General features: G+C 57.6%; 2 protein-coding genes across 9 annotated transcripts in view; one reads left to right on the top strand and one right to left on the bottom strand.

Moving 5' to 3' along the window:
* The window catches only part of SYT7 (synaptotagmin 7), a 58783-nt gene extending 48267 nt beyond the window's left edge, over window positions 1–10516 (top strand). For 7 of the 8 annotated variants that reach the window (XM_029207258.1, XM_029207257.1, XM_029207254.1 and 4 more), the window contains 5 exons: window positions 2382–2652; window positions 6091–6260; window positions 6657–6771; window positions 7266–7465; window positions 9666–10516. In XM_029207258.1, coding sequence (XP_029063091.1) covers window positions 2382–2652; window positions 6091–6260; window positions 6657–6771; window positions 7266–7465; window positions 9666–9770 — 861 coding nt within the window. In that variant the 3' untranslated portion in view covers window positions 9771–10516. Of the gene's footprint in view, window positions 1–2381; window positions 2653–6090; window positions 6261–6606; window positions 6772–7265; window positions 7466–9665 lie in introns of those variants that run through there. The other variant, XM_029207255.1, reaches the window with a different exon arrangement.
* A 6794-nt stretch (window positions 10517–17310) lies between these two features.
* LRRC10B (leucine rich repeat containing 10B) lies at window positions 17311–19462 on the bottom strand. The gene has a single exon (XM_029208512.1). It carries the CDS (start codon window positions 19347–19349, stop codon window positions 18471–18473), a length of 879 nt encoding a protein of 292 aa, XP_029064345.1. The 5' UTR covers window positions 19350–19462; the 3' UTR covers window positions 17311–18470.
* Window positions 19463–20794: the final 1332 nt, after the last annotated feature.

Here is a 20794-nt window from a genome sequence, read left to right as displayed (position 1 = left end):
GGTGAAGTCCACTGGCCCAGCTTGGGCCTCTCATCCAAGACTACCTTGTTTGGGAACCAAGATCCAAGTGACCAGCCTCACGTGAGGCTGGGGCCACCTGGGCTCCAGTCACCAGGGTCTCCACCCCAACTTTAGAAGGAATGTGGAGGGGCAAGTGGTCATGGCAGGGACTGCATGCCCAGGCTCTCAGTCCATGGCCAGCAGTGGCAGGCGCCAGGCCACAGAGCAGGACCACGAAAGTGATGTAAACCCCCCCTTAACCTTCCCTGGAACCCCGTAACATAGGTGTGTCTCATGGTCCCATTCTACAGATGCAAAAACTGAGGTTAAAAGGGAGTGGGGCTGGTAGGAGGAGAAGGAAGGAGCGCCAGGGGAAAACTGGATCTGGGTCGGGAAGCCAGATTCTCAGCGGGCCTGAGTGGAGCTTGCAGGGCTGCCTGGGTCCCGCCAAGGGGCAGGGCTTGAGGGACCCGCTTCCACTGTGAGAAGAGCAAGGGAGGCAGCTCAGCCCCCCTTCCACCTCCAGGCAGGACCAGGGGTGTGGCTAGTGAAGCCCCGGATCTGAGTGTGACAGTGAGGGCAGCTGGAAGGGCACTCATGGTGGCTGGGCGCTGACTTGGGTTCGAACTCCGGGCTCATCTCTTAGTCACAGGCGAATTGAGGCAGTAATCTCTCTGTGCCCCCAACCAAGTTGGAGCATGGTAGTGCCTGCCTCATCAGGATGTTGTAGGGAGTAGAGGAGGGCAAAGCATACAGTACAAGGAGCAGGGTAGTTACTATCGTTAGTGTGATTTGCATACTCCTCGCCTAGGGCAGCTGAGTCCTCACTGGCTTGCAGGAAGAAGTCTCAAAATGTCTTGGGATGTGGGCCTGTTTTGGTGGAAAGAGTGAACTTTCAAGTCAGAGAGAGTCCATACTGCTGTGCAATCTTGGACATGTGACTTAACCTCTCTGAGCCAGTCTCCTCAGCTAGAGAGCGGTGATAACTGCCTCTCCCTGCTGTTGTCAGGATTCAGTAAGAAGAGGTGATGTAAGAGTCTTCCGCCGCGGTTGGTACACACTATACACATTCTTATCATCTGTATTAGTTAGTATTTCAGAGCCTGGGGTCACCTCTCCAGGATGAAGGGGGAGGGCACAGAGAAGTCTCCTGCAGGGGAAGGAGAGAAAGCAAACCATTACCAGCAGTTTTGTCATAAATATGGTACCCTGAGTCCTACCCTGGCTCTTACCCAATCACCTCAGGAGCGTTTTTTGGTTTTTTACTGGAGTGTAGTTGATTTACAGTGTTGTGTTAGTTTCAGGTGTATAGCAAAGTGAATCAGTTGTACGTATACATGTCTCCACTCTTTTTTAGCTTCTTTTCCCATATAGGTCATTACAGAGTACTGAGTAGAGTTCCCTGTGCTATACGGTAGGTCCTTATTAGTTATCTATTAACCACCAGGTGGCTGGGGGATGGGCAAGATTCTAAAACCTAACCAGGTGTCCCCAATGAGCAACCACAGCTGGAAACACTTGGCTGGGAGACCCTCCCCCCAATTACTTCCTATTTTTTCAACATCCTCCTGGGAATGGGACACCATGCCACCCCCCACATGTCTGTCGGTTGCTGGGTCTGCTCAAGTGGCACCCCCCGGGGATGAGGGCTGAATGCAGGTGTAGCCTTCCTTCCAGTGGTCCTCAGCCTTGGTTTGCAGTACTGTCATCTGAGGCTCCTATTGCACAATTCTGCTGCCCAGGGCCACCCCAGCCCCATCAAATGAGGCTCCCCAGGGATGGGGCCTGGGAATCTGTACTTTTAGTGTCCCTACCTTACACAAACAGACGTTGCTTTTGAAAACTCGCCTCTCTCATTTTGTAAATCACATCATCCTCAGAACCCCAGAGTCACTTTCTAAAGAAATACCGTGGTAAACTCTTTTGAGATGAGAACAATCTCCCTCATCTGTTTTGTAGCCCAGGTTTTTGTGTCGGTGTATTTCGCAGGGGACCCCGCAGGGCTGTTGGAAGAGTGGAAAGATGGAGGAGGGGGCTGGGTGGGGGGCGGGTCCCAGGGTGCACCAGGGGAGGCGAAGCAGACCCGGGGCTCCGAGAGGCTGGGAAGTGGGGTGCACGCTGCTCTGGGGTTCAGGGGCTGTCCCGGCTCTGCCCCTCCCTCCCTGTGTGACCCTGGTCAGGGCACCTGCCCTCCGCCTCAGCAACCTCACCCAGATCTGAATGTGGGATGTGCCACCACCAGCCCCGCGTGGTGACCATGGGGAGGAGGCGGCTGGACTGGCCTTGGGCACAGCGAGGCCTCCCAACCCTGCTGGGCTGCAGAGGGGGCTTCAGGGAAGCAGAATCCTCCCCAGCGCTGCCTGCCTCTCCCCCGCCCCCAGCTCTCCCCAGGCTCTGAGGAGGACGAGGTCCACGAGGGCTGCAGCCGAGAGAACCTGGGCCGGATCCAGTTCAGTGTCGGCTACAACTTCCAGGAGTCCACGCTCACCGTGAAGATCATGAAGGCCCAGGAGCTGCCGGCCAAGGACTTCAGCGGCACCAGCGACCCCTTCGTCAAGATCTACCTGCTGCCAGACAAGAAGCACAAGCTGGAGACCAAGGTGAAGCGGAAGAACCTGAATCCCCACTGGAACGAGACCTTCCTCTTTGAAGGTGAGGCTGCGCTGCCCCTGCCCCCAGAGTCCCGCTCTTCCCCTCCTCCACCCCCCCGCCCAACCCTCCCCCCTCCACGTGACCACATGCACAAACGCACACGTACCAGCGTGCGCACACGCGCGTACCGACACACACAGGCGAGTAACTCGGCCCGGTTAACCTGCTGCGTACCGTGTCCAGCTGGGATGAGGTTACAGGGCTGAGTGGAGCCAGCATCACAGCCAGAGGCCGAGGAGGAAAGCTGGGCCACTGCCTGGACACAGGACCCATCCTCAGGCGTGCAGGAAGGAAGGAAGGCAGCCACAGGATCCAGAGGTGGGGCACCTGCAGTGACCGTAGTGTAGTGGGTAAGAGCCCAGGCTCTTACCATGGCCCAGGCTGCCTGAGTTTGCATCTCAGCTCTGCCACTTACTAGCTGTGTGACCAGAGACAAGTTCCTGAACCTCTCTGTGCCATGGTTTCCCCATCTGTAAAATAAAGATACTAGTGAGGGTTAAACAACTCAGTGAATTGTAAAAGCACTTACAACACCCAGAAAACACTTTATACCAGTTTGTTAAACACACTCCATCGGCTCCCCTTCTCTGACCCCTCCCCCTATTCGGGACAGACCCCTCCAGATGCACAGGAACAAGAGCTCTGAACCATGCCCCAGGGTCCTAGAGGCAAATATCCTTCCTCTCTCCTGCAGGCCCATCTTTATCTCTTGTCTCTGAGGAGTCAAGGTAACCAGGAAACTGGGTGTGTGATCAGGGAGTGATTTCTGTCCCTGGCCCTTTGGGTGCCTGGACCCCACTTAGAGAAACCATTAACCTTTCTTGACAGCTGTGTTCAACCAGTGAGAATAAATCCCTACAACACCAACTGCCTGGTGCCCTGGCTCTTCAGAGCCTACAGTGTGTGCCCCAGGGAATCAGGAATCTTCCCCATCTGGTGTACCAGCCACTTGATATCTCACCCCTTCAGCTGGCACAGTGACAGCCAGCTCACCCACTAAATAAATCATTGAGGGTGAGCTAGTGAGTGCTTGCTCGTTTCTTCCCTCCTCAGTTCTGCATGGGAACAGGTTTAGAGATGGCACAACCAGTGAGAGGCTTGGCTGTCTGTCTGCAGGTGTATGTAGCCAGCTGGTGGGGTGAAATTTATGGGCAGAGCCCCAATCCACTGATCCCTTCTGCAAACATTTACCCAGCATCTAGTATGGGCTGGGCACTGTCCTGGGTACTTGGGGTACAGAAAAGAATGAGGCACCATTGTGACCCTCAAGGCATTCCTTGGAGGACACAGATGTGTAGATAATTAAGCCATATATTGCATGACAGATGCTGCGAGAACCCAATATAAACTCCCCTTGGTGGCGCTGAAAAACATTTCCCAGAAGAGAGGCCATTCATGATGGGTTCTGATGGATGAATAGGAGTTTGCCAGATAGGAGACTGCCTCCTCTGGTGTTGAAGAGAGCTGACTCAGGCACAGGGACCCCTTGGAGCCTTCAACCTTTCCAGAACACTTGTCCTCATGCATTTTACCTGAATGGATGCCAAAGGTCACCTGGGGAATTCCCTGGCAGTCCAGTGGTTACGACTCCGTGCTTTTACTGCCAAGGACCCGGGTTCAATCCCTGGTCAGGGAACTAAGATCCCACAAGCCATGCAGCGTGGCAAAAAAAAAAAGAAAAGTCACCTGGACAGGTCCCTGGGGTACTCCAAGGTGAGCAAGACATGGCCCATAGTCCCCCTCAATATAAGGAAGAGGCCCTGAAGGAATTCAGAGTCTGGGGGCTGAAGGAACATAGGATTTCCTCTTCCAGTGCACCTGCCCTGGTGAGAGGTAACTCTGTGCTTCTAGCGTCTTTGGCAAAAGGTGCGAGAATCCTCCAGAACCCTTCCTCTCCCTTCATCTTCTCCACCAGTTGAGCTAAGGTAGTAAGTATCCTCTCTTCTTCCTGCGCACACCCTGGTTCAGGATCACAGCACCTCGGGCCTCCAGGCTGGCCTGCACCCACTGCCCCCCCAGGCCGGCCCCTCCTCTGACTAAGCTTCCCAAGGCTGTGACTCCAGCTTCAGACCTTCCCTGGCTCCCTTGTATCTACCATCCCATCCAAGCTCCTTCCCCTGGCTCTCCGCTCTGGCCTCATCTCCTGCTCCAGCCCAGCACACTCCATGCCCTTTCATGGGCATTTATTCATTTGTTCAATTATTGATTCACTTAACAAATATTTAATCGAGTGCCTACTGTGTGCCAGAAACAGTGTTAGATGCTGGGATCCGGTGGTTGAGGACAGAGATGCCTTCCTGGAAATGCTGGCCCAGTGGGAGAGTCAGACTCAAGGAAACATAAATCTCTAGTACAGCCTGTGATAAGTGCTGCGAAAGGAAAGTGCTAGTGTATAAAACAGGGGATCTGACCCCATCTGGCACGTCAGGAAAGAAAGCTGAGACCTGATGGAAGAGGATAGGCCAGGACGGGGCATGGTGGGGCTGGGGCAGGAAAAGCCAGGGTGGCTGGAGCTCAGTCATTGAGTGAAGAGCGGTCACAAGATGAGCAAGGAGAGGACAGCGGGCCAAGTTGTGGAAGGACCTGAAGCCAAGGCAAGGCGCACGGCTTTTATTCTAAGTGCACTGGGAGCCTCTGAAAGGCTTTCGGCAGGAGAGTGTCATAATGTGATTTCTATTTTTAAAAGATCACTCTGGCTGCCGTGTTGAAAAGGGGCTGTAAGAGAAAGTACACAAGCGGGGAGGGCTGTTTGGAAACTCTTGCAACTATCTAGGCAAGAGGTACCGGCGGCTTGGACGGGGAGGTGGCCGTGGAGACAGGGACAGCTGCCGGTCTGATGAGGAAGGACAGGAGGACTGTCCATCGGCAGGAGGAGGAAGGGGAAGCGCGGAGTCCTAGGACAGGCGTCTACTGCTTTTTCTTTGCCTTTGCCATTTCCCTCTGCCCTGAGTCCTCCTGGGGCTTGCTTTCTGCCAGCTGTGGCCATCTCAGGCAGGGCCACTTGCCCAGACTTGTCTCAGAATGATTGGCAGTGGCAGGGCTGCCCAGAGAGCAAGGGGGCCACTGCCCAGTCGCCGAGATGGACCCGTGATGAACCAGTGAATGAATTGTCCCAGTCTGCTCCTGATTAGCTGTGGGACTTTGGGCAGGTAAGTTAAGCCATCGGAGCCTCAGTCTCCTCCTCCGTAAAATGGACAAGATACCGTCCGCCTCGCGGAACTGTCGAGGGAGACAGATGAGACCATGACAGTCCTTGCTAACATTTCAGGAGGGTCTGAACGTGGGTGTTGCCGGCTGCACCCAGGTGGGGTGGCAGCAGGAAGACACAGGGCCAGCCCTCCCCTTCCTCCCGGGGCCTTCCTGCCCAGGAGCGTTGCCCTGCCCCGGCCCCGTGTGGCCACTCTGTCCTGCTCTTCCCCTGTGCTGTCTGTCTCCCAGGTTTCCCCTACGAGAAGGTGGTGCAGAGGGTCCTCTACCTCCAGGTCCTGGACTACGACCGCTTCAGCCGCAATGACCCCATCGGGGAGGTGTCCATCCCCCTCAACAAGGTGGACCTGACCCAGATGCAGACCTTCTGGAAGGATCTGAAGCCATGCAGCGATGGGAGTGTAAGGCCCCACCTGCGGGTCCTGGCTGGGAGGCTGGCAGATCCTGGCCCGGTCCTAGTCCCCTCCGCAAGCTCAGGGAATTGGGAAGGTTATGGGTGGGGCAGGGCAGGTGGGCGGGCCTGACAGAGCAGTTCCCACCCACAATCTCAGGGGAGGCTGGGCTGTGATAAAGAACCTGGGGAGCAGGGCCCAGACCTGCCAGATGAGGGGAGACCAGGTTTGCATCCGTGACAGACAGAGGGGGCGGGTAAGCACCCAGGTCCAAGTGGAGGGGTCCTGGGGCGGGGTGGGGGGCGGGGGGGGCGGGCTCCCCTTGTCCCCACAGCCCTCTTGTTCTCCCTCCCAGGGGAGCTGAGAGGAGTGGCCCAGCCTCACCCCTCCACTTGTCCCTCCCAGGGGAGCCGAGGGGAGCTGCTCCTGTCTCTCTGCTACAACCCCTCTGCCAACTCCATCATCGTGAACATCATCAAAGCCCGGAACCTCAAAGCCATGGACATCGGGGGCACGTCAGGTGCTGGCGCTTCTCGCAGCAGAGGGCAGACGGGCCAGGGAGCTTCTGGCGCACGGGAGTCTCACTGCATGTGGACATCAGGGTCCTGGCTGTGGCCCTCACCCTTGTCCCCCGTGCCCCACCTCCAGTCCCAACTCCTTTACCCTAGAGCCCTGGTGCTGTCTCTGGAGCACCCTCAGGGTCAGCATCATCTTGGATACTGTCCTTCCCAGAATCAGGAAGAAAGCGAACACGATGGTGGGGAGGCCTGGGTTCTAGTCCCAGGTCCGACACTACTTGTCCGTGACCTCGGGTGAGACCTGGCCTCTCAGTCTTCTCCTTCGTGTTCACGGAAGGGCGCTAGGTGATGGCTGAGGCCCCTTGCGGCCCCTCCATCTGCTGACCCCCCAGATCCCCCCTCCTCCTTCCTTAGGGCTTTCCTCACCCTCTGGGGAAACACGCAGCCCCAGCTTCCCCCCGCTGCTCCTCTGACCCTTCCCCCACCTGTCCCCCAGACCCTTACGTGAAGGTGTGGCTAATGTACAAGGACAAGCGGGTGGAGAAGAAGAAGACGGTGACAATGAAGAGGAACCTGAACCCCATCTTCAACGAGTCCTTTGCCTTCGACATCCCTACGGAGAAGCTGAGGGAGACAACCATCATCATCACTGTCATGGACAAGGACAAGCTCAGCCGCAACGACGTCATTGGCAAGGTAGGGGGGCACCCAGCAAGGGTCTGTTCTCCAAAGAAGCAGCCGGGGTAGTGGATGAGCACAGGGCTGGACAGCAGGAGAGAGAGCGTCAGTCCCTTCCCCTGTCAGGGCCTCCGTTTCATCTCAGAATGAGAGGATTGGACGAGATTCTCCCTAAGTGTCCTACTGTGGGTCCACCACTTCAGGACAGACCACTGGAAGAGCAGGGAAAGAAGGAGGTGGTAGGAAAAAGTGCCCTGGATCCCCAGAAGAGGGTTTTCTGGACAGGACCCTCTGACAGGGTAAGGACATCGGAGCAATGTCACCCAGCGTCCCGTCTGTAGAGGGTGAGCTGCGTAAGGCAAGTATTGAGAGCTGTAGTCAGGCTCCAAAGACCTGGCTTTGGTTCCCACCTCATCTTGGTTCCCCAAGGTCAGTTGCCCAAGTGACCTTGGGCAAGTCACTTGCCTCTGTGAGCTCCAGCGTTCTCATTTGTAAATGGAGCTACTAATACCAACCCTACAGCACCTCACAGGGTGGCATAAGAATTGCCTGAGACACGTGGACATTCTCCTTGTGGAAAGTGACCTCTCCTCGTCCTATTTTAACCCCAAATCCATGCCTGGCCTTGAGTTTTTGCAGGATACGATTCTGTGACATAAACGCATCCACTTTTCTACTTTGAAATGTCTATTCCTGTGTTTGTTTATGGCTTAGTGTTGAGAGTACGCTCTTGATAGTCATACTGCCTGGATCCAGGTGCCAGTTCCACCTCTTAACAGTCATAACCTTTATGAGCCTCATTTCCTCCTCTTGAAATGAGAGTAAGACGATCCTAACCTCACAGTATGCTGGGAGGATTGAATAACACAGGTGAGAGGCTTAGCACAGAACTTGGAACGTATATGTTAGCTACTATTATAATGAAAGTTGTTTTTGAAAAGTTCTTAGTAAGGGCATGTGTGTCCATTTAGGCTTGGAAGTTTGACCAGGAACAGTGCAGGAAGCCAGTGATCAGGGCAGGCGGAGGGGAGGGGTAGATGTCAGGAGCAAGTGAGGGGAGACCATGGATCACCCAGGGCACAGCCCTGTGTGAGGGAAATGGGAAGGGGTGACCTGGGTGCCCACAGGGAAGGGGGCCGAGGTGGAGACACCTCTCAGACAGATAGGAATGGAGAACCTAGCTACTGGGGGTGGAAGAGAAGCAGCTGGCCCCAAAGAGGAGAGCTGGCCCTGCTTGCCATCTAGCAAGGCCCAGGGAGTATGACTTGCCGACCTGTGGTCACAAGTGGGACAGGTCCCCAGGACAGCATCACCTACACCCCAGTGGGACTATGTGTTCTTAGCAGGACCTGCTGAGCCCTTCCTTGACGAGCTCAGGCCAAGTAACCATACCTATTTCTAAGCTCTTCTGAAGCTTAGCCTTTTGGAGTTGCGTATTCTTTGGATACCACTTATAGCTCCCTTTGAAACAGTCCTACCTTCTGTTGTCTGAACCAAGGTGAGGGTGGGTTTGTTCTCACTTTGGTCTGGGTAGCTTAGAGAGCCCTATTAGCTCTTAGCTAATCGTCAGTCACAATGCTGGTGTCAGCCCGGGGATCATGCACACAGCCCTCCGAAGCTGTGAGGCCCCTAACACAGAGGCAGGTAGGCTTGGGCCGATAGTATAGAGCCCAAAAGACCTAGATTTAAATCCCTCTGCACCACTCATAAATCCTGTGACTATGGGTCAGTCTCTTAACTCTCTGTACCTTAGTTTCTCCATCTGTAAAATGGGGATAATAACATACCTGCCTCGCAGGTAAGGATTTGATGATCTATGTATATAAAGTCCCTAGCTCAGTGTCTGGTGTGTAGTAAGTGCCCAGGAGGTGGGAGTGATTGTCAGTAAGGAGAGATAGGCCGTGCCCAACAGGTGGGGGAGGGAAGGGTGTGGGAGAGAACTGCCTCCATCCCCATCAATCTCAAACCACAGAAGAGTCTGGGAGTCCAATTCGGAAGGGCCAGGCATGCCCAGGCTCCCGAGGGGAGGCACAACAAGGAAAAGAGGGGGGCCTCTGTGGGGTAGGTTGTCACTGCAGGCAGAAGCCCCTTGGTCCCCATGATCACAGGCCATTGTGGAAATGGAGTGCCACCACCATTGACACTCCGTTTCCACAATGACGCAGGGGCGACGCCTCAGAGAGTGCCACTAATGCCGTCCTCTTCCCTTTCTCCCCAGATCTACCTGTCCTGGAAGAGTGGGCCCGGGGAGGTGAAACACTGGAAGGACATGATTGCGCGTCCCCGGCAGCCTGTGGCTCAGTGGCACCAGCTGAAGGCCTGAATGGGGCCACGGGAGGCCCAGGGGGCCAAGGGCCTGGGTCCCCATCATGCCCTCACCACTTTATGCACAATGCCTGGCCTGGCCCCCCTGCCATGGGTGAGGGAAGGATCCTGAGGGCTGGGCCAGGGAGGGGTCCCAGGAATCCAGCCCCATTTCTCGGGAGAACCAGCCCCATTCCCCACCGGTCCAGCTCTGGTGGAGGGGCTCTGGGAGCCATTTTCCTGCTTTGCCCCTTTCCTTCCTGACTTGCCGATACTAAAGAAGTGGGGGGCGGAGCACGAGAGCCAGACGGGCAGACGAGCAGATCCCTCCAGAGGCCCGCCAGGTGGGCACGGTCCCCCGTTTTCTTTAAGGCAGTGCCTGGAGTGGAGAAAGGCCACCCCCTCCCCAGGCCGCAACGTGGGCCCAGGAGAGGGGAGGTCGAGGCGTTTGGCCCCGGCCCGACCAAGAGAGGCGTGTTCCAGGGCAGTTTCAGGTGCCGGCTGGGCCCTGATTACCGAGGATAGTATATAGCCCGCTCCGGGGTCCTGGAGCTGCAGCCCTGTGTACTTGTGTTGTGTCCACCGTGTGTGTGTACGTGTGCGTGCGTGCGTGCGTGCGTGTGTGTGGGTGGGGGAACTCGCTCCCTGTTTCCCTGGGGCCCACAGTGCTGAAGACGATGCAGAGAGGGTTTCGTGAAGTGAGGTAGGGCTGGAGGCTGAGAAGTCAATGCACAGAGCCGGGGGTGCGGGGGTGGGGGGAGGAGAGGCAGGGATGGAGGAAGGGGGGGGAAGAGGGGGCAGACAGGAGCTGGGCTGAGAGCTGGGCTGCCTCCTTCTCCCCCACCCCCGCCTCCCCAAAACTCCACTAGCTCCTTCCCCAGCAATTTCATCTCTTGAACATTAGGCACCCACTGTGTGTATCACATTCCACCAGGACTCCCCTGCTCCCTTCTGTCTCAGGGGTCCCAAGCCCCCACTAGCTCTCTTCCCTAACACCATATCCAAAGGCACCCTCAGCCTTCCCAGATGTTGTAGCCCAGCCACGCGGGCAACGTTTGCCACGCCTTCCAGCTTCCTTCCCTTTCCTCGTCTCTGTGCAGACCTCCCCAGCCACGCGCCTCCACCCCTCCATCCCCTGTGCTCATAGACCTTCCCTTTCATTCCGTCGTGGTCTCTGATCTGCCATCACCTGACCTTCTCCAGGGCTTTCCTTTCACCTTCCCCACCGATCCTGGTCCCTCAGAGCAGCTCCTTCTGCCCCACTCAGTTCAGGCAGAGGGAGCAGGGAACATTCCAGGATTCTGTGAGTTCTGGGGTTGCCCCCACACAAAGAAGCTGTGGTTCCTCTGCCTCAGCTCCTGCAGAGACGAGAACTGGCATCCCCTTGGAGGCAGCAGATTTCGGGATGATCCCTGCTTAAGCCCACTCACCCCCACGCCGGTCCCGGTATTGATGCAAGACAGCCGGTGACAGCCTCAAATCCAGGGGTCCGCGAGCCTGGGCCTGACATTCCTGGAACATACCGCGAGGTGGCGCCCTGACACTACAGTCTGTGGACGAGGTCTGGGAGCATAGTTCAACCCCAGATGGGTCTGACACCCCAGGAAGGAGACTCTGGAAAGGGTCCCCCACTTAGCACGGCAAAAGCATAGGCAGTCGGGAACCATCTTCCTTAAGTAGACTTCCCTTTGAGCTGAGCGTTCTGCTCTGTGCAGTAGACGCTCACGTTTTTGCCCGTATCAAAAGTTTCTTGCCTAGAATCTCACGCCCCCCGCCCCGCCCCTACTCCCTAACCGCAAGGATCTAGAGGAATATCAATCGAAGTAGGTGAATCGTTTTGTAGAGTGAAGAGTGCTAACGTAAAGCAAATAGTCACCCACATTCCTTGTAAATCCCAATTTTTCCATATTGTAGCTTTGCTTAAAATGGGGGTCTGCCCCGACGGCACGGTCCTTATCGGACAGGCTGGGGAACCAGCCCCCAGCGGGGAAGGGAGGGCAGCGACCCCGGAGACAGTGGAAGCGAAGAAAGGGTGTTGTTGGAAGCTTTGAGAAGCGGAGGGGATCTGCCATCCTCCATCCCTCGCTGGAATCCTGTGCCTCTCCACGCCGGAGGCCGGTGGGAGAGCGAGCCTAGTCCCAGGTCCCGGTGTCTGCTACAGAGCGCTCGCTCGGGGATTGAACCAACTTGCATTGAGTGGGCGGGGCAACTGCATCCCCGTTTTCCGAGCCCGGTCCCCGAAGCTCTTAGCCAATCACACACAGAGAGCGTCTCCAGGCCGTGCCTCTTCCAAATCTGACCCCACCCAGGCACGTCGATGAACCGGGCCTGGGGTTCTCCAACCGCGACGGGCACCCTGAGCTCTGGGACGCGGAGGAGGGGTGGCAAGTGGTGGGCCAAGGGCAGCGTGGGCTAGCAAGGGAAGCAGCGGGTGGTATGGGGTGAGGGCGGGGGCGGTCTAAGGCTATAGAAGAACAAGGAAAGGGGGAACTTGAGGGTGGGGGGAGGGCCCTCGTGCCCTGTCACCATCCTAGGACCTTGGACAGATCACCCACACTTCCGGGGCCTCAGTTTCCCCATCTGTAAAATGATGGTAATAATACTTCACCTACCTCATAGGGGAGGTTGTAAGGCCGCTGTCACCTGACCTGGGGGTGGAGGCAGGAGGATTCTGAAGGTGCTACCCGTGAGTAAAGTATTATTACCGTAGCCTGAAGTCAAGGCCCGCCTTCCCCTCCCCCCACAGAGCCTCCAGGGATAGCTGAGGCCTGCCTGGGCCATCTATCCCTTCTCCACTGTGTCCCCGGTCCCTTCATGAGCGGTCATCTGCCATCTTTGTGGGCGCTCTAGACTTAGTCGTTATCTTATTCAGGTATCCTTTCTTGTGACCATCTCCCCACGTAACTGCTGTACAAATTCCACCTACTCCAGGGCCCCGCACCTGCCCACCGGCGCCAGACGCCAGGGAAGGGACAAGGAAAACAGCCACAAAAAAAGCCAAGGGAAGCCCCAGAGTCCCCAGCCCCTCTGGGGTCCCAGGGGTGGGGATTGGTGGTCGCTGTTTGTACTGTGTTTGAGTCCTTGAGTGCAAGCGTTTTATAAAAACAACAACAACAACAAAAACCCACTATCACAAAAAAATGTGCAACGAAGAGAAATGAAGGAAAACTGAAGAAAAAAAAGGAAAAAAAGAATCATACAAAAATTTTCCACCACACGCACCCTCTAAGCCAGCAAGATTTCCTCTTTGCAAAATCATATTTTTGTGGGAATGGGCCCTGCTTTTTGTGGCAAGGCCTGTTCTGATTAATAAAGGATCGTGAAAAAGTAGGGCCTTGGCTGTTTCCTCCGTGGGTCCTAGCCCTCCCTCTCCTTCCAGGGGAAGAAGCAGTAGGGTGAGGGGATGGGGAGCCTGGGGCTGCATCTCCCCTCACCTGTCACCTTTGAGATTTGGCTTCACGGGTGATGAGGCCCTTCCAGCCCATCCTCAGGTTGAGCATATGAGCCCACCAGCTACCCAGAAATCAGAGGAGCAGCCATACCCCCTGGATCAGGCCTAAAGCAAGGCTTATTGGGAGTGGAGTCTCCTCGGGGCCTGAGGGGGGGCCCCTCTAGCTCACCCAGCCCGACATCCCCTTCCTCAGTTCCCAGGGGAACCACCCTCCAAGGCAGGTCAGACAAATCAAAGGGAGACCCTCCACCTTCCCCACCACCACCTGAACTCTGGCTGGGCCACTGTGGTTTCAGGCCAGCACGTCCTCCTCCTTCTGTTCCCTGCGAAGCTCTGGGTCTGTTGGCTGGACCTGTGGCTTCTCTCCATCCTCTTCTGGTTTCATCCTTTAGGATTGTAAAAGTCCCTCCAACTCAAAAACACCCAAGGCCGGTCCTAACCTGAGGACCTGGGAAGCTGGGCCCCAGTGTCTTCCTTCTCCAGACACAGTGGCCCCGGGCAAGCTAGTTCCTTCCTCCTGGTGTCAGTTCACTCCGTCCACAGAAGAGCAATAATCATCCCAGCCCTTTCCCCTTCCCTCCCACACACAGCCCAGGAGAAGCCGAGGCCTGGCAGCTCTCGGGGTGCTTCAGAAGGAAGGTGCTACATCTGTTGCAGGCACACAAGAAATGAGTGCCCTCTGTTGTCGTGTGTCCCCTGCCCACTCCGAGTGAAGGGGCCACGGTGCCTCCTGCACTAAGTACCCCCACCTGAAGCTGCCCGCCCTCTCCCCTTCTGCCCCATGAATTTCCGACAGCCTGGTTTAAATGTCCCGTTAAAAGGTTCTGATCTCTGGCTCAGAGATTGGAGGGAGCCCTAGGGTCTGGGAGGTAACCTCACGAGCACTCTTTGCCAGGACTTCTGTTCAGGCTCGCTCTGGAAAATCTAGGTTTGAAAGCAGGACAGCTCGGCCTGGCAGAGGTGGTAGCCCCATGCCACGGGCTCCAGGCCTCCTCCTGGCCTTTTAAAATCTACTGCCTTCACTTCGTGGGGTCTCTCTTCATCCATGCCTGCAGAGACGCCCCATCCCTCCCTGTGCCTGGGGCCAGGGGCCTCTGGTGTTCTTTCTCCTGCAAGTCCCTCCCGGATTCCGCTGCTTTCTGGAAGGCCCTCTCAGGCCGCGTCCTGCTCTCCTCTCCCTCCCCGACAAAGACAACAAGAAGGACAACACTTGAACGCGCCCCATATGCCCCAGCCCGCGTCTCCCCAACCATCTGTCCCTTGCCCCGCTCTCTGTGTCTGTGTCCTGTGTGTATGTGTGGTGTCACCTTTAGATTGTGAGCCCCCCTGGGCAGGGACCCCTGTCTGAATACATGTCCTGTGCAGCACACTCGGGTGTGCTAATAAACGTCCATCCTCAGAACGGGAGTGCCCAGGTGTCTTAAGGAAGCTCTGGGGCGATGGCTGAGCAAGCCAATGTGGTGGCATTGGATGCGAGGGAGGGGCTTCTGGGCAGGGCCCCCAGGTCCCGAGCACCTTGTCCTCCTGCTTTCCGAAGCCCCTGAGTGTGGGTGGGAAGAGGGGGATGGCGGTAATGAAGCCAGGAAAGGATCCAGTCTCTGCTGCTCCGCCAGCCAGCAGGTCTGGCTGTTGGGAGGCCCCGGGAGGAAGACAGGCTACGATTCCCACGTATTCCACACCCAGACCTGACCACCAGCCATGGAGGTCCAGAGAGGACCTCCCGTGGCGCGGATTGAGCATTGGGTTAGGAGGCCTAACACCCATTTATGGGCAAGTCACTTAGCTCCCCAGGCCTGTCCGCTGCCCCATCGCTGCCTCTGCTCTGGTCTCATCACAGTCCTCACAGCCTGCCTTCCTGGTCTGATCTGCCAACTCCCTTGGCCTCTGTCCTGCTCCCCCATGGCCCACCCACCCCTGACCGTCCCCCCAACAGCGTGCGGAACTGTCGATGTGGCCACTGTTAACAAGAGCCCCTACAAAAGTCATCTTCCTTTCTCCCTGCTGCCCCAAGGCCAAGTGAGAGCTCCCCAACAGGCAGTGCTCTCTTCATCACCAAGGAGAGCTGTGACGCCCAGCTTCCCTGGCAACAGCTCCTTTCCTATCCTAGTCTCCCCCCAGTCTCTTAGACTGAAATAGAGACAGAGACCCTCAAGAGCGCTCTCGAACCAGGCATCAGCGCCCAAACCCAACTCTCTAACTTCTCAAGAGAAAGCGGTTCCTGATGTGAAGAGCAAGCAAGCAGCAGAGCTGGTTCCCGGGCCCGTAACACATTTCTCTCCTCTTTCCCTGCGGAGAAACTCAGCCTCAGCAGCCCTGCTTGGCTGGCGAGCGGCTGTGGCTAAGGGTGCCGTCCTTGACAATGCAAAAAGACACAGCCCTGTGTGCCTCGGGAGGGCCCAGGGGGACTTATCACAGGGCCTTTGCCCGGACCTAGAGTCGAGTCCTCGGGGGAGTGCAACGGGGGAAGAGGCGCAGGGAAACAGACCAGAGAGAGGAAGGGAACCTGGGCTGGTAGTGATTTCAGGATAACTGTGGCTCCCCTGCACCCCCATCCCCTACCTCTAAGATTTGCATAAAGGGAAGGCGGAAAAGCACCAGGTTGTATGGAGTGCTGAGCTGCAGCACCAGCTCTAAATAAACGCAGCTCCTTGTGTGCAGATGGAGAAACTGAGGCCTGGGGGGCAGGGAGGGGCATGACTTGCTTAAGATCTCTCGGTCAATAGTAGAACTAGGACTGAAATCCATGCTTTCTTTTTTTTTTAAATTAATTTTTGTTTATTTATTTTTGGCTGTGTTGGGTCTTCGTTTCTGCGCACAGACTTTCTCTAGTTGCGGAAAGCAAGGGCTTCTCATTGCGGTGGTTTCTCTTATTGCGCAGCACGGGATCTAGGTGCGCGGGCTTCAGTAGTTGTGGCTCGCAGGCTCAGTAGTTGTGGTTCTTGTGGCGCACGGGCTTAGTTACTCTGCGGCATGTGGGATCTTCCCGGACCAGGAATCGAACCCATGTCCCCTGCACTGGCAGGAAGATTCCTAACCACTGTGCCACAAGGGAAGTCCCAGGACTGAAATCCATGCCTTCTGATTCTAGGTCCAGGGGAATATGCCATCATAGGAATCACGGGGCAAGAGGACAGTCTGGATGGCTGACACTCCTACCCCACCTGAGTGACTGAGAACTCAAGTTCCTTCCTGCAAGTTCCAAGACCCCAGGAGGGACCACTGGCCCTGATGGAGCCTCAACAGGGGGAGCATGGGCACCTGAGGAGCCCTGGGAGGGACAAGGTCTGCAGCCAACCCCCGCACTCCTCTTCCTCCTTGAGAAGGAGGCAGCTTCCAATCTTTCCCACCCTAAGAGCACTTTCTGTCCATTGGAGGCCTTCACTCTCCCAAGCTGCCTCCTTCAGATCTATCCCCAGCCTCCTCCTAACCCCCAGGTCCAGCCCAGTGGCCAGCAGAGCTGCTGGGCTAGGCCTGACCTTTGGGCCTTGAATGACATCATCCCTGTTGCCATGGTGATGGTGGCCTGGCAGCATCTTCTCAAGGGAGATGGGCCTCTAGGCTTGAGGTTTTACAATTTTCTCTCTTTCTTTAAATATTTATACTTTCTTTTTTTTCTGAACAATGAGGGGAGAAAGTAATGACTGAGTAAAAAAAAAAAAGACTAAGAGGGAGAGACAGAGAGAGGAAAATGGAGCCAGGGAGATGGAAGGAGGGAAGAATAGAGTCAGACAGGGAGGATGGGGGTCAGTGCCAGTGAAAGAACAGAGGAAGGTCAGCCAAGCTTGAGATTCAGAAACATACTAAGAGTCAGGAATTTGAGAATTAAGCTGGAGAAGACCAAGGAAGGGGGACTGGGGGTGAGGGGCGGTGGCCAGGTGGCAGAGAGTACGATACAGCCAGATGAGAGCGCAGCCAAAGCCATTTGTGACTGAAGACAAGCTCTTGTTCCCCAGACAGGACACAACAGTTGGCCAGGGCCACTGTGACACAGAGCTGGAGCACATGGACAGAGGGCAGTGCCAGAGGGAGCCCACGGTCCCCACAGCAACGGGACCCAGTGCTCCCAGGGCTTATAAATAAACAGGCATGTGGGAAACGCACATTCTTTCTCCGAGAAATATAATTTATGTTTACAGCCAGTTTTTTTTTTTTCTTCCTAAAGAAAACGCTACCATGGAGGGGGCCCTGCCCCCAACAGTGTCCCTGAGCGGCCCTGGCCCTGGGCCCTCCTCCCATTATTGCTTGGATGGGAAAGATCTGGCCCTGGGAATTGCAGAGCGAGGCCTCACTCCTCACCCCCGGAGGCTGTCCTGGTGACGGAGTGGAGGCACACAGTGCTCGTCCCATGCCCCACGCCATGCCAGCCACCCCGATGGTGCCCATTTAAGGGAATGGAGAGTACAGGCAGCGGCTACACTGGAGCAGCCGCCCAGAGTAGAGAGCCTCTCTCTCCAGTGCAGGAGGCCCTAGAGGCACAGTGGCTTCTTTTCAAACTTGACAGCTGGAAGGCTCAGGCTGTGGGGAAGGGAGGGAATGTTCTCTTTCCCAGCAAGATTCCAGGCACAGGCTGGAAGAAGAGAACAGAGTAAAAGGCAAGGGCAGAGACCTTGCCTTCTGAGTCCCCCCTTCCCCCCCACAAAATTTAGGGGACCTGGGGAGGGAGGTATGTACCATGATCCCCGGTGGAGGAACAAGGGCAGCTATGGTGTTAGGGCCCCAATCCCGGTTTCCCACACCTGTCTGTCCTGGGCACCAGCCCCAACTCCAAGCCCCTGCCCCTGGGCCGGGCCTTCTTCTGGGGGCAGTTCTTCCTCAAGCAGGCGTGTGGTCCACACCAGAGGTAGCGGCTCCTGCGCCAGAAAGGGTGGACCTAGAAGACCCAGACTCCAGGAGGAGGGAGGTTGCTGGGTGCCCTGAGCCTCCAGACTCAGCCAAGGGGATGATTCCATGGTCAGTGTGACCCTGGTTCCAGGAAGAAGCTGGTGCCTTTACTACTGTGTTGTCAGTGACTCTATCAGGGACCAGACGGAGCTATAAGAACTGGACGGAACCGGGACTTCTTGGCCTGAAGACCGCCCAGAGACCAGCCAGTAGGCAGTCTTTTCACTACCCTGGAATGTCTGAAGATGACCCCCAGGCCTGCCTGTCCCCGGCAGCTTGCCCAAAGAGACCCCTTCCCTGCCTCAAGTAGGGACCCACCGTTCCCACAAACCTTCCCAGAGGCCCTCCTCCCAGAGTGGCCGAGGCCCAAACACCTAGAGCACAGGCTCAGGTGCCCAGTCCTGGAGCTGCTTCCAGGGCGCAGAGGCTGTCCACGGGGGGCCCCAGATCCCGGGAGCTCCCGCCCCCTATGAGCAGGTCTTCTTCCTCCTCATCCTCAAAGACCCGCGCTGGGCGCCTGGGCGGCGGCCGGGGCGTGGGTTCGTCGCGCTCGGCCATGCGCTCGACGGCGCCCTCGCCCACAAGGAAGACCGTGTCGGCGACGCGGGGGGGCCCAGTGACCGGGTTGTGGTCGTAGGAGAAGACGCGCAGGGCGCGCAGCGGGTGCAGGTCGGGGAAGCCGCCCAGGCGGTTGCGGTCTAGGTCGAGGATGTGCAGGCGGCCCATGCGCAGCAATGCGGGCGGGAACTCCTCGAAACGGTTGCCGTAGAGCCAGAGGCCGCGCAGGCCCGTCATGCGCGGCAGCTCCGCGGGCAGCGCACGCAACCGGTTGTCGCCCATCTGCAGCGACTGCAGCGCCACCAAGCGCAGCAGCGGCCGCGGGAAACGCCGCAGGAAGTTGCCCTCGATCCAGAGGCAGCGCAGGCTCTGCAGCTGCGCGAAGTCGTTGGGCAGTGCCGGCAGCCGGTTGCTGCCCAGGTAGAGGCGCGTGAGGCGCGGCAGGCGACACAGACCGTCGGGCAGGCGCTCGAGTTTGTTGAAGTCGAGAGCCAGGATGCGCAGCTCGCGCAGCTCCTCGATCTCCTCGGGCAGCTCGCGCAGCCCCGTGCCGCTCACGTACAGCTTCTGCAGGCGGCTCAGAGCGCACACGGCGCTGGGCAGCCGCCGCAGCCGCCTCCCGCTCAGCTCCAACTGCTCCTCGCCATTGCGCAGCTGCTCCTCCGCGTCCGATGGCAGCTCGTCCGGCGTGGACTCGGCTATGCCCATGGTCACGGGCCCCGGCCGGGGCCGCCTCCGCCGCCCGGCATCGCCCCGCCCTCGCGAACCCCCGGCCTCCTCGACGGGGCCAAGGCCGCGCCGGCTCCGGGGCCCCCCGCCCCGGCCTGCCCCTGCGCCGGGAGGGGGGCCGTGCCTGGCCGGGAGGAGGCGCCCTCCTGGGGCCCAGACGCCGCGCGCCACGGGCCGCGCTCCGCCGTCCGCCCTCCGGCCTCCCCTGCTCCCTCCGCCGGAGGCCGACTGGCTCAGGTTAGCGCTGACTCGCAACTCTGAGACCCGTTGCCCTGGCAACCCCCGACGCGCGTGCGGCTGCCAATCAGGCGGAGGGAGGGAGGGGCGGGGCCAAGGTGCCACCAGAGCGGGGTCCCGGCGCCGGGGCTCGCGCCCCGCGTTCCTACCCGACCAGCCCCGGAGCCAGCGCTCGCCGAGGGAACCCAAGATCCGCTGTCCGCAAGCCTGGCACCGTGCCAGCACAGACCCGACGACAGACGCTGTCTACGCTTCCAGCCACAGCGAGCCGTTTGGTGTGCGGTTGTGTGCGTCCAGAGCTGCAAGTCCAAGAAGAAGGAACCAAGGACCGAGGAAACGCCGGCGCGCGACCCAGGACTCTGGACAAGTGGCTCTCGAGGAGGGACCGAGGGGCGCGGTCATTGCCGGCCGTTCATGTACAGCGGCGTGCGCCCAGTCTTCCCGCTGGGGTCACGTTAAGATAGTAACTCAGACCATTGTTCCTTTCTGGGCTTTTTCAGACTGGGTCACAGCTGAGGATCTGCGGGGACCCAAGCTTGGCTCCGCCCCCCTCCCCGCCCAGTGCACCCGCAGTGCACAGCAGGTTCCTGGTTCGTGCACTCACGCCCCCCTCTCCTGCCGAGTCCCTCCAGCTATGCTCACGTTCGGTGCGTGGCTGCGGTGGACGGAGGACTGGCGCACTCGAGCGCCTTTGAGCACCACCAGTGATGACCACGCTCGTTCTGGAACTGTTCCTCTTGCACACGCTCCCACCAACAGCTTTTTGCCCATGACTTCTCCCCTCCTGCTCCGATCCCTCCTGCCAGAGCTACCAGCAGAAACACTCCCTCTGGTTTATTGCCAGCCTGCCACGTGCCCAGCACTATGCTAGAAGCATTGCGCTGAGTCCTTGCCACAGTCTATGAGGTAGGTACCCTTGTTGCCCCAATTTTAAAGATGGAGAAACTGAGGCTCTGAGAGGTTCGATGTGAGGTAGGTGACTTGCCCAAGGTCACCCTGCTGGCTGGTGGCTGGGATACGAAACCAGGCAGTCTGACTCTCCAACTTTTGCTCCTAACCAAGTACCACTCCAATAAATGGAAACAATGACTCCACCTCTGTCCACGAATATTCTCACAGCAGAGCCTCAGTCTAACTCTTATGACAAAAAGGCATTATTAATCCCATAAGAAAGATGAGGAAAGTGG

The sequence above is a fragment of the Monodon monoceros genome, unplaced genomic scaffold, assembly GCF_005190385.1.
Source record: "Monodon monoceros isolate NGI ecotype Baffin Bay Population unplaced genomic scaffold, NGI_Narwhal_1 Super_Scaffold_7, whole genome shotgun sequence".
Lineage (NCBI taxonomy): Eukaryota > Metazoa > Chordata > Mammalia > Artiodactyla > Monodontidae > Monodon > Monodon monoceros.
Note: the sequence above shows the minus strand (reverse complement) of the source record. Positions and strands in the feature narration are given on the sequence as shown.